Raw genomic sequence first — 13,233 nt, 5'->3', positions numbered from 1 at the left:
TTTATACTGTATTTCCTGATTAATAGGAGTCTAATAAAATAAGTATAGAGAAAAAGATCCTTGAAGACTAACTTCAGTCAAAATCCAACCAATAATAATACTGTTGTTAATAAAGTAGGCTCAAAGAAATTAATACATGATGTCCATTCAAGAAAAGTAGTTGCATAATGAGTAAATTCTTCTCTGATGAGTGACGAATGTGAACTTCATGGATAAATATTTTAATTTCCTAAAAATATAAAGTTTTATTTTTACTATAATGATAGAAAAATATAATGAATAATTAAGACATTTTCTTGTTAGGTGGAAAAAAAAAAAAAGAAGTCTAAATCAGTGTGATACACTGCACCTTAAGACTCTCAGAGCTACTGGATGTTTCCTCAAAAGAAAATTCACATATCGATTACTAAAAGACTAAATCCCAAACATTTAAAAAAAAAATACTCACGGAATAACAATGTCTTCTTTCTTTCCACATTTTGCACAAACTTCAAGTTCACAGGCACATGGTCTACATATTATGTGATAAGAATCCTTCACTGACTTTTGTAAACATTTAACACTAAAAGTGGGGGGGAAAAATCAAGCATTATTTTTTACTAATTGCATAAGATTTATCTGATGAAATAAAATAAACATAGGGCTGCTCTACTGACTGAGCCAGGCAGGCACCCCAGATTTATCTACTTTCTTAAAGCTTTTAAAAATGTCATTTGCAAATAGTGACAGTTTTACTTCTGCCTTTTCTATTTGGATGCCTTTTATTTCTTTTTCTTGCCTAATTACTCTGACTACGATTTTTAGTACTATGCTGAATCAAAGTGGCAAGAATGGGCATCCTCATCGTGTTCTTGATCTTAGAGGAAACGCTTCTGGCTTTTCATTGCTGAGTTCAATGTTAGCTGTGGGTTTGTCATATATGGCCTTTATTATGTTGAGGTATATTTCCTCTATACTCTGTTTGTTGAGAGTTTTTATCATAAACAGATGTTGAATTTTTTTGTCTAATGCTTTTTCTGCTTCTACTGAGAGCTGAATTGGCTTGCTAATATTTTGTTAAGGAATTTGCATCTATGTGCCTCAGGGATACAGGCCAGCAATTTTCTTTTCTTCTGGCATCCTTGTCTGTTTCAGTATCTGGGTAATGTTGGCCTCATAAAATGAGTTTGGAAGTGTTCCCTTCTTTTCCTTATTTTGGAATAGTTTGAGAAGAATTGGTATTAATTCTTTAAATGTTGGCAGAATTCACCCATGAAACTGTCTGGTCCTGGACTTCTGTTTTGGGAGAAGTTTTTAATTATTAATTCAATCTTACTAGTAATTAGTCTGTTTAGATTTTCTATTTCTTTAAGTTTCAGTCTTGGTAGGTTGTATGTTTCTAGGAAATTCTCCATTTCTCTAATTTGCTGGCATACATTTGTTCATATAGTCTCTTAGGATCCTTTGTATTTCTGTGGTATCAGTTGTAACTTCTCTTTTACTTCCAATTTTATTTATTTGACTCTTCTTTTATACTTCGTGAGTCTAATGTAAGATTTGTCAATTCTGTTTATCTTTTCAAAGAACAAATTCTTAATTTCACTGATCTTTTCTACTGTCTTTTTAGTTTCTATTTCATTTTTTTCCCCTGCACTGATCTTTATTATTTCCTTCCTTCTACTAAGTTTAGGTTTCACTTGTTCTTTTTCTTGTTCCTTGAGATGTAAAATTAGATTAAGATTTTTCTTTTTCTTGATGTAAGAATTTATTGCTATGAACTTTCCTCATAACTACTTCTGCATCTTTTAAGTTATGGTGGGGTCTATTTCCATTTTCAGTTGTCCCAAGGTTTGTTTTTCTTTTTTAATTTCTCTTTTGATTTCTTCTTTCGCCCACTGGTTGTTCAGTAGCATGTTGTCTACTTTCCACAAATCAGTGAGTTTTCCACTTTTGTACTTGTAATTTATTTCTACCTTTATAGCACTATGGTTGAAAAGATGCTTGATATGATTTCAGTCTTCTTAAGTTTTTAAAATTTGTTTTGTGGCCTAACATATGAACTATCCTGAAGAGTATTCCATGTGTAATTGAGAAGAAAATGTATTCTGTTGTTTTTGGATGGAATATTCTGTACATATTTGTATAATATTGTTAAAATGTCCACACTATCCAGAGTAATCTACAGATTCAATGCAATGCCCATCAAAATTCCAGTGACATTTCTCACAAAAACAGAACAATCCTAAAATCTATATGGAACCACAAAAGACCCCAAAGAGTCAAAGCAATTCTGAGAAAGAACAAAGCTGGAGGTGTCACACATCTTGATTTCAAACTATATTACAAAGCTGTAGTAATCAAAACAGTATGATATGGACATAAAAACAAATATATAGATCAATAGAACAGAACTGGTAGCCCCAAAATAAAAGCACATATATATGGTCAATTAATTTACAACAAAGGAGCCAAGAACAAACAATAGGGAAAGAACAGTCTCTTCAATAAATAGTGTTGGGAAAACTGGACAGCCACATGCAAAAGAATGAAACTGGACCCCTATCTTATACCATATACAAAATGTCACTCAAAATGGATTAAAGATTTGAATGTAAGACCTGAAATTATAAAATTCCTAGAAGAAAACATGGGCAATAAGCTCCTTGACAGAGGTCTTACCAATAATTTTTTGGATTTAAGACTAAAAGTAAAGCAGAAAAATTGAGTAAGTGGCACTACATCAAACTAAAAAGCTTCTGTATAGCAAAGGAAACTATCAACAAAATGAAAAGGTAACAGGAGAATATATTTACAAATCATATACAGTATATGAGAAGGGGTTAATATCCAAAATATAATGAACTCACACAACTCAACAGCCAAAACACAATCTGATTACAAATGGTAAAAGAATCTCAATAGATACTTTTCCAAAGAAGACATACAGATGGCCAATAGATATAAGAAAAAAATACACAACATCATTAATTACCAGGGAAATGCAAATCAAAGCCACAATGAGATATCCCCCCATACATGTTAGAATAGCTGTTATTAAAAGAAATAAGTGTTAGTATGGATGTGGAGAAAAGGGAACCCTTATGCATTGCTGGTGGTAATGTAAATTAGCGTAGCCACTATATAAAACAATATGAAGGTTTCCTTAAAAAACCGAAACTAGAAATGTCATATGATCTACTAACTCCACTTCTGGATATTTATCTTCAGAAAATAAAAACACTAACTTGGAAAGATACATGCACCCCCATATTAACTGCAGCATTATTTTCAATAGCCAAGAAATGGAAACAACCTACAGGCACCCGGCTGGCTGTCAGTAGAGCATGCAACTCTTGATCTTAGGATCATGAGTTTGAACCCCACATTGGGCACAGAGATTACTAAAAAAAAAAAAAAAAAAGAAAGAAAGAAACGGAAATAACCTATGATTCTATTGATGGATGAATGAATGAAGAAAATGTGGTAAAATATACAGTGGAATATTATTCAGACATAAAAAAGAAGGAAATCAAAAGGTACAAACGTCCAGTTACAAAATAAAGTCATGGGGAAGTAAAGTACAGCATGACAACTATAGTTAATATTAACTGTACTGCATATGTGAAAGTTGCCAAGAGAGCAAATCTTAAAAGTTCTCATCACAAGAAAAAACAAATTTTGTAACTATGTACGGTGACAGATGTTAACTAGACTTATTGTGGTGATCATTTTGCAATGTATACAAATATTGAATCATTATATTGTACAACTACAACTAATAAAATGTTATATGTCAATTATACCTGAATTTTAAAAAAATTTTAAACTTTTGTGTATCAAAGGACATTACTAATATAGGGGAAAAAAAAAGAAAACCTCACTGAATGGCAGAAAATATTTGCAAATACAGTAATAGATTTGTACCTAGACTACACAAAGAACTCTTGTAACTCAATAAAAATTCAAATAACTCCAAAATAAGCAAAGGATTTGAACAGACATTTTACCCAAAAAAAAGACATATAAATGGCCCATAAGCACATGAAAAGATGCTCAACATCACTAGACACCAGGGAAATGCAAATCAAAACTGCAATGACATACCACCTCACAGCACTAGAATGAACATTATAAAGAAGGACAATAACAAGCGTCAGTAAGAAAGAATGTGGAGAAGTTGGAGCCCTCATATTGCTGGTGGTAAGTAAAAAAGTATGGTCACTTTTGAAAACAATTTGGCAGGTTCTCAAAAGATTAGATATAGAGTTATCAAAAAACCCAGGAACCCCAATTCTTTGTCTCTACACACACACACACACACACACACACACACACACACACACACGTACACGAGAACTGAAAACATATATGCATATAAAAACTTGTCCATGAATGTTGACAGCAGCATTATTTGTTAATAGCCAAAAGAGTAAGATAATAGCCAAATGTCCAGCAGGTAATGAATGGATAAGATGTACAGCTCTACAATGGAGTATTTAGTAATAAAAAAGAATTAAGTACTGATAAATGTTACAACACACTTGAAAAAATTATGCTAAGTGAAAGAAGCCAGTGACAAAACACTGCATGTTACATGATTCTGCTTATGTGAAATGTCCAAAATACGTAAATCAATAGAAACAGAAAGCACAAGCGGGGTTGTTCAGGGGGAAATGGAGATTGACTACTAATGGGCATAGGGTTTCTTTCTGAGATGATGAAAATGTTAAATTGATTGTTGTGACAGTCACACAACTCTATGATGTACTAAAAACCACTGAATTATACAAGTCAAATGGATGAACTGTATACTATGTGAACTAAATCTTCATAAAGGTTTTTTAAAAAGTCAAACATAAATGGTAGAAGTAAGAAAAACCTGGAACAAAAGACACAAGATACCAGAAATCCATTTTTTTTTTATAATGATTTTTTATTATATTATGTTAGTCACCATACAGTACATCCCCGGTTTCCGATGTAAGGCTCGATGATTCATTAGTTGTGTATAACACCCAGTGCACCATGCAATACGTGCCCTCCTTACTACCCATCACCGGTCTATCCCATTCCCCCACCCCCCTCCCCTCTGAAGCCCTCAGTTTGTTTCTCATAGTCCATAGTCTCTCATGTTTCATTCCCCCTTCTGATTACCCCCCCCTTTCTTTATCCCTTTCTTCCCCTACTGATCATCCTAGTTCTTATGTTCCATAGATGAGAGAAATCATATGATAGTTGTCTTTCTCTGCTTGACTTATTTCACTTAGCATTATCTCCTCCAGTGCTGTCCATGTTGTAGCAAATGTTGAGAACTCGTTCTTTCTGATAGCTGAGTAATATTCCATTGTATATATGGACCACAACTTCTTAATCCAGTCATCTGTTGAAGGGCATCTCGGCTCCTTCCACGATTTAGCTATTGTGGACATTGCTGCTATGAACATTGGGGTGCATATGGCCCTTCTCTTCACTACGTCTGTATCTTTGGGGTAAATACCCAGTAGTGCAATGGCTGGATCATAGGGTAGCTCAATTTTTAACTTTTTAAGGGACCTCCACACTGTTTTCCAGAGTGGCTGTACCAACTTGCATTCCCACCAACAATGTAGGAGGGATCCCCTTTCTCCACATCCTCTCCAGCAATTGTTGTTTCTTGCCTTGTCTATTTTTGCCATTCTAACTGGCGTAAGGTGGTATCTCAGTGTGGTTTTGATTTGAATTTCCTTGATGGCTAATGATTTTGAACATTTTTTCATGTGTCTGTTAGCCATTTGTATGTCTTCATTGGAAAAGTGTCTATTCATATCTTCTGCCCATTTTTTGATTTGTTTATTTGTTTCTCGTGTATTGAGTTTGAGAAGTTCTTTGTAGATCTTGGATACCAGTCCTTTATCTGTAGTGTCATTTGCAAATATATTCTCCCATTCCGTGGGCTGCCTCTTAGTTTTTCTGACTGTTTCCTTGGCTGTGCAGAAACTTTTAATCTTGATGAAGTCCCATAAATTCATTTTATCTTTTGTTTCTCTTGCCTTTGGGGATGTGTCATGAAAAAGGTTGCTTTGGCCGATGTCGTAGAGGTTGTTGCCTATGTTCTCCTCTAGAATTTTGATAGATTCCTGTCTCACATTGAGGTCTTTCATCCATTTGGAGTTTATTTTTGTGTATGGTGTGAGATAGTGGTCAAGTTTCATTCTTTTGCATGTAGCTGTCCAATTTTCCCAGCACCATTTATTGAAGAGACTGTCTTTTTCCCACCGGATGTTTTTTCCTGCTTTATCAAATATTAGTTGCCCAAAGAGCCGAGGGTCCACAGAAATCCATTTTAAACATAAACTTACAGATAGTTAAAAGTAGGACAAGGAGGGGGCGCCTGGGTGGCACAGTAGTTAAGCATCTGCCTTCGGCTCAGGGCCTGATCCCAGCGTTCTGGGATCGAGCCCCACATCAGGCTCCTCCGCTGGGAGCCTGCTTCTTTCCTCTCCCACTCCCCCTGCTTGTGTTCCCTCTCTCACTGGCTGTCTCTATCTCTGTCAAATAAATAAATAAAATCTTTAAAAAAAAAAAAAAGTAGGACAAGGAAAAAAAAAAAGTAGGACAAGGAAAAAAAACCATGCAAACACTAACCAACAGAAGCTGCAGTCACTGTATTATTATCAAAATACACTTCAAAGAAAATTTCCAGGTATAAAAGTGGTTATTACACAACAATAAAGGGATCAATCTTCTAAAAACACACAATAATCCTAAATGTTTATGCACCTAACAACAGGGTGTTAAAATAAATGAGGCAAAACTGTTGATAAAAAGAGAATTAGAAAAACCCACAAGTACAGTTAGGGACTTCAACACTTCTCTCTCCATAACTGATTGTACAAAAAAGTCAGTAAAGATACAGAACACCTGGTTGATAGAATGCTATCAAATTTATAGAACACTCCACCCAACAAGAGCAATATATTCTCTTCAAGTACACATGAAGCATTCTCCAAGATAGACCAAATCCTGAGCCATAAAACCAATCTCAACAAATTAAAAAAAATATTTAAACCTGAAATTTGTTATTTTACTGCAATGAAATTAATTAGAAATCCATAAAACAGAAAAATATCTAGAAAATGCCCTAATATCTAGAAAATAAACAAAACACTCCTAAATAACCTACAGGTCAAAGAGGAAATCACAAGGGAATTTAGTAAATATTTTGACTGGGGGCACCTAGGTGGTTCAGTGGGTTGGGCCTCCAACCCTTGATTTTGGCTCAGGTCATGATGGCAGGGTCCTGGGCCCGCAATGGGCTCCCCAATCAGTGAGCAGTCTGGGTTTCCCTCTCCCTTTGCTCCTCCCCCATCCTCATGAACATGCACTCTCTCTAAGAAATAAATAAATGAATCTTAAAAAAAAAAAAAAAAAGAAAGAAAAGAAAAGACTTAAAAAATATTTTGACTGACCAACAATGAAAACACAGCATCAAAATTTATAGAACGGAGCTAAAAATGTTCCTGGGATATTTATATAATTAAATATTTATATTAAACAAGAAGAACTATCTAAACTTCTATTTTAAGAAAGCAAGGGGGGGAAAAGGAGTAAATTAAACTCAAAGCAAACAAAAGGAAGGAAGCAATATCAAAACTAAAATCAATGAAATTGAGGGTGTCTGGCTGGCTCAGTTGGTAGAGCATGTGACTCTTGATCTTGGGGTCATGAGTTTGAGCCCCACACGGGGGACAGAGTTTACTTAAAAAAAAAAAAATTAACAAGAGGTGCCTGGGTGGCTCAGTCAGTTAAGCATCTGCCTTCGGCTCAGGTCATGATCCCAGGGTCCTGTGATCGAGTCCCATGTGGGGCTCCCTGCTCAGTGGGGAGTCTGCTTCTCCCTCTCCCTCCGCCTGCTGCTCTGCCTGCAGCTCTGCCTACTTGTGCCCTCTCTCTCTCTCTCTCTGTGTCAAATAAATAAATAAAATCTTTAAAAAAAAATCAATGAAATTGGAAACAGAAAAATAGAGAAAATCAATAAAACCAAAAGCAGATTCTTTTAAAAAATTAATATAATTCAAACACAAAGCCGGATTGATGAAGATAAAAAAGAAAGGAGACAACTTACCAATATCAAGAATAAAAGAAGAGACAGCACTAGACAAATCCAACAGATATTAAAAGAATAATAAGGGAATTTTAGTAACAACTCTATGCCCATAAATCCAACAACATCGTTGAAATAAACACATTTCGGGGCACCTGCGTGGCTCAGTCAGTTAAGATCCGCCTTCAGCTCAGGTCATGATCCCAGGGTCCTGGGATTGAGCCCCTCGTCAGGCTCCCTGTTCAGTAGGGAGTCTGCTTCTTCCTCTCCCTCTGCCCTTCCAATCTCCCCTGCTCACACTCTCTTTCTTTCTCTCAAATAAATAAATACAGTCTTAAAAAAAAAAAAATGCCTGAAAAGGTATACTATCAAAACTTGCTTAAGAAGAAATAGATAAACTAAAAATTCCTCTACACATTAAAGAAAAATTTAGTCATACTTGAAAACTCCAACCCCAAAATGGCTTCACTAGTGAATTCTACCAAATAAGAAACAGTACTAATTAAAAAGAAAAAAAGGAAGAACGCTAATTTTACACAAATCATTCCAGAAAACAGAAAATAAAATAGAAAGGAACAGTTCCCAACTCATTTGATAAGACCCTCATAGGACAAAACAAAGACAAAATTACAGACTGGTATTTCTAATGAACATAGATGTAAAAATCTAGGACAAAATGTTAGCAGATGAAATTTAACAATATATAAAAAGGATATACATCACAACCAAGAAGGCTTTATCCAAGGTCATGCAAGGCTAATTCAAAATTAAAATAAATGAGGGATGCTTGGGTGGTTCAGTCAGTTAAGCATCTGCCTTTGACTCAGGTCATGAGCCCAGCGTCCTAGGATCGAGCACCATATCAGTCTCCTTGCTCAGCAGGGAGCCTGTTTCTCCCTCTGCCTGCTCTGCCTGCTACTCCCCCTGCTTGTGCTCTCTCTCTGATAAATGTATAAATAAAATCTTAAAAAAAAGTTAATCAATTAAAATAATTCACCAAATTGATGTTTTAAGGAAGAAAAACCATTTATTGATTTCATCAGATGCAGAAAAAGCATTTAACAAAATTTAACACCTATTCACATGATAAAAACTCTCAGCAAACTATAAAGAAACTCCCTCAACCTGATAAAAAGCACCTACAGAGAAACTACAGCTAATATACTTACTGATGAAAGAATGAATACCTTCCCCATAAGATCAAGAACAGGGCAAGAATATAGGCCCTCATCATTCCTTTTCAAAAAACCTAACAGCGGTCCTAGGCAGTACAATAAAGGCAAAAAAGAAATACAATAGCATACAGATTGGAAAGCAAGAAATAAAACTGTCTTTATTTTTTTTTTTAAATCATTGTCTATGTAGAAAATCCCAACGAATTTACAAAAACAGTATTAGAAATAAAAACTGAGGGGTACCTGGCTGGCTCTGTTCATAGAGCACACGACTCTCGATCTCGGGGGTTGTGAGTTCAAGCCCCACACTGGGTATAGAGGTTACTTAAAAATAAAATTTTAAAATAAATAAATAGGGACGCCTGGGTGGCTCAGTCAGTTGACTGTCTGCCTTCAGCTCAGGTCATGATCCCAGGACTCTGGAATGGAGTCCTGCATCAGGGTCCCTGCTCAGTGGGGAGCTTGCTTCTCCCTCTGCCTGCTTCTCCCCCTCCTTGTGCTTGCTCTCTCTCTCTCTGACAAATAAATAAATAATTCAACATTTAATTAATTAATTAAAAAGTGAGTTTATTGAAGTCATAGTATACACAGTCAGTAAACAAAAGTAAACTATATCTATGGTCTAGCAATGACCAATGTCTTTTTCTATAGAAACTGACAAACCAATTCTGAAAGTTATAAGAAAAAGCAAAAAAAGCTATAATAGTCAAAACAATTTTGAAGGAGAAAACAAGGCTGGAAGACTCATGATTGGTCTTGGTGAAAAGACAGACACATAAATCAATGGGATCGAATAGATTTCAGAAATAGATACATACATATATATCAATTGATTTTCAGCACAATGCAAAGTGAATTCAGTGGAGAAAAAACAGTTCTTTCGACAAATGATGCTGAAACAACTAGATATCCATAAAATTAACAGGAAATGGATCATAAGTCCAAATATAAAACCAAGAATTAAACAACATCTAAAAGAAAACACAGGAGAAAATATTTGTGACCCTAGGCCAGGCAAAGATTTCTTAGCTACAACAACAAAATCAAGAACAAAAATTCCTGATAAATCCTGATCTTCACCAAAATAAAAAATTATTCCACTTTGAAAGTATAGGGGACAAGGGCAGGCTGCCCCAAGATCGGCCACTTTGGCATAAACATTATGCTTAGTTAAAAGCAATCAAAACCCAGCAGATTCAGGAAAAGCCCTTTACTTCCCACATAATTGCTTGGTTATACCAGAAGACAGCTATTAACAGAGATACCACTTTACCTAGACATTCACCTACATAAAAGGGCAACCTGTGTTTTCTAAACATCTCCTCTCACCTTCCTGCTAATCCTCAGACTCCTACCCTTCTCCTTAACTCATATAAATCATGTTACCTATCTTTGGAATTTCTATGTCTCTGTGAATTCCCTGTATGTATGCTATTAAATTTGATTTTCTCCTGTTAATCTGTCTCATGTCAATTGGATTCTTAGTCCAGCTAGAGGAAATTCTCCCTCCCCAACAAAAGTCACTATTAAAAGAAAAAAAAAATATGTCAGAGGTTCACAGAAAATATTTGCAAAACAGATATCTGATAAAAGATTTGTACCCACAATATATATGGAACTTTCAAAACTCAGTAATAAGTAAACAAAGCAATTCAATAGAAACATGAGCTAAAATATATAAGGAAGACTTCACTAAAGAAGAAACAGATGCAAAATGAGCACATGAAAAGATGTTTAGTATCCCTGGTCATCAAACAAATCCAAATTAAAATTACAATGAGATAGAGCTACTCACTTATAGCTAAAACAGGACAAAACAGGGGCCCCTGGGTGGCTCCCTTGGTTAAGCATCTGACTTTGGCTCAGATCATGATGCCAGGCTCTACATCAGGCTCTGTGCTGAGCGGGGAGTCTGCTTTGCCCTCTCCCTCTGTCTCTGCCCCCTCTCCAGTTCGTGCTCTCCCTCTCTCTCAAATAAATAAATAAAATCTTTAAAAATAAATTAGTAAATAATGCAATAAAATAAAACAGGACAAAACAAACAAAACAAAAAATCCTAGTGTTGAGGATGCAGAACATCTGGAACTCTCATACTGCTGGTAAGAATGCAAACGGTATAGCCATTTTAGAAAACAGTTCGATACTTTCTTATAAACATATCCCTAACATACAACCCAGCAATCTCAGTGCTACACACTTACTCAAGAGAAATAAAAACCCTGTACACGAATATATATGGAAGCACAGATAAAGGTGGTACCCAAGCACCTAACAAATAAATCTTAAAAAAAAAAAAAAAAAAAAAAAAAAGAATGGGTTGCCTGGTAGCTCAGTCAGTTTAAGCATCTGCCTTTGGCCCAGGTTATGATCCCAGGGTCCTGGGATCGAGCCCCGCATTGGGTTCCTTGCTCAGCCAGGAGCCCAATTCTCCCTCTCCCTCTCCCCCCCGCTCATGTTCTCTCTCACTCTCGCTCTCAATCTCGCTCTCTCTCAAATAGATACATAAAATCTTTAAAAAAAAAGATTGATCTGTTTAATTTAGAGGGGACAGGGGAGAGGGAGAAAGAGTCTCAAGCAGACTCCATGCTGAGCTGACAGGTGCTCGATCTCATAACCCTTAGATCACGACCTGAGCCAAAATCAAGAGTCAGCTGCTCAACCAACTGTGCCACTCAGGTGCCCTGGTTGCTACATTCTCAAAGGGTCTCATAACTGCTTGTATATCTCACCAATATTTAATATAAAACAAATGATAAACACCACAGAAATCTTGCAAAAGTAGTTTTACAAGTAGAAATTCAAAGAAGACATCTATGGTCTAATATTCCCTGCACATCCCCTCCCTCTTGAGCACTAAGTGTATAACCACCAGCTTCATATAGTAAAAGTGCAGCTCTTTCTGCCCATGGGTCCTATTCCCGTGCTACCTAAATAAACCTATTAAGCCGTACCATACAACGTCTCGAGAAGTCTTTCTTGGCCATTGCATTCGATAATCCTGCAACAGGTGGAGTGACTACAAAGTTTTGGGGTAATGGAACTGTCCTATATCTTAATTGTGGTATTAGTCTCACAACTGTATTAATTTCTCAAAACTTATAAAACTGTTGTTAAAAACATGAAAGCAGGCCCAAAATGGAGTTACTTATGCTAAGCACCAAGACGTAGTTAGTTCACTTTCAGCTCTGCCAGAAATGGAATCCTATACCAGTCAATCAGGCATCTCCTGGTCAGCACTAGTTAGTTGATCTGCCTAACAGACCCCTGTCAGTCCCTAGAGGAAAGCTGGCTGAAGTAACCAACCAGCTTTTTGTCTAGTATAATTTCCTTGTTCCCACTTCCTTTTGCCTTTCCTTTTGCATACCTCCTTGGAGCTCCTTTCTGTCTGCTAGACTGTATGGACTGGTTCACAAAGCAAAGAATAAAGCTAGTAAGATCATTAAGATTTACTCAGTTGAATTTTGTTTTTTAATACTGTACAGTAAAAAGGATGAATTTTACTGCACATAAATCATATCTTCAAGAGACCTGACTGACAAAAATCTTAGAATTAAAAAAAAAAACTCAAAAAACTTCTCTGATATACAATTTAAGTGAAAATAATAATTAAAAATTTCTTATTAAATTATTTGGTATGTTTATATATTGGATTTCTAAAAAGTTTTACTTAATTACTCAGCAATAAAAAAAGCATTTAAAAAATGTATACCATTAGAACACACACAGAGAAAGTTCTAACAATCCATATAGATTAGGGGAAGCTTCAGGTTTTCTTTTGGTGTCAAATTTTTAAAAGTTTTAAAATAATTTTAAAGAAAGTCTGTCTTTGTTAGGTTCATCAAAGGCTTCAAGGAAATTAGAATGTTTTCATTTCTGTGAATGTGTTGTTTCATACCAGGGAATCCTGGGGTAAACCAATCCTTAAGTATTCAAATTCCTAATTCAGGGATAAAACTGTATTTACAGAACTGTTAATGGTAAAATTTACATGTAAAA

At 35.6% G+C, this 13,233-nt stretch overlaps 1 protein-coding gene across 4 annotated transcripts in view; it reads right to left on the bottom strand.

The window, feature by feature from the left end:
- The window catches only part of CUNH9orf85 (chromosome unknown C9orf85 homolog), a 190,243-nt gene that overhangs the window by 131,268 nt on the left and 45,742 nt on the right, over positions 1-13,233 (bottom strand). The window contains exon 3 of one of the 4 annotated variants that reach the window (XM_026519372.4): positions 449-562. The exons of the other annotated variants lie outside the window; for them this stretch is intronic. Within the exon in view, the coding sequence (XP_026375157.1) occupies positions 449-562 (114 nt within the window). The remainder of the gene's footprint in view (positions 1-448; positions 563-13,233) is intronic. 4 annotated transcript variants of the gene reach the window in all.

The sequence above is a fragment of the Ursus arctos genome, unplaced genomic scaffold (assembly GCF_023065955.2).
Source record: "Ursus arctos isolate Adak ecotype North America unplaced genomic scaffold, UrsArc2.0 scaffold_33, whole genome shotgun sequence".
Lineage (NCBI taxonomy): Eukaryota > Metazoa > Chordata > Mammalia > Carnivora > Ursidae > Ursus > Ursus arctos.
This window is presented reverse-complemented; position numbering and strand designations above follow the sequence as displayed.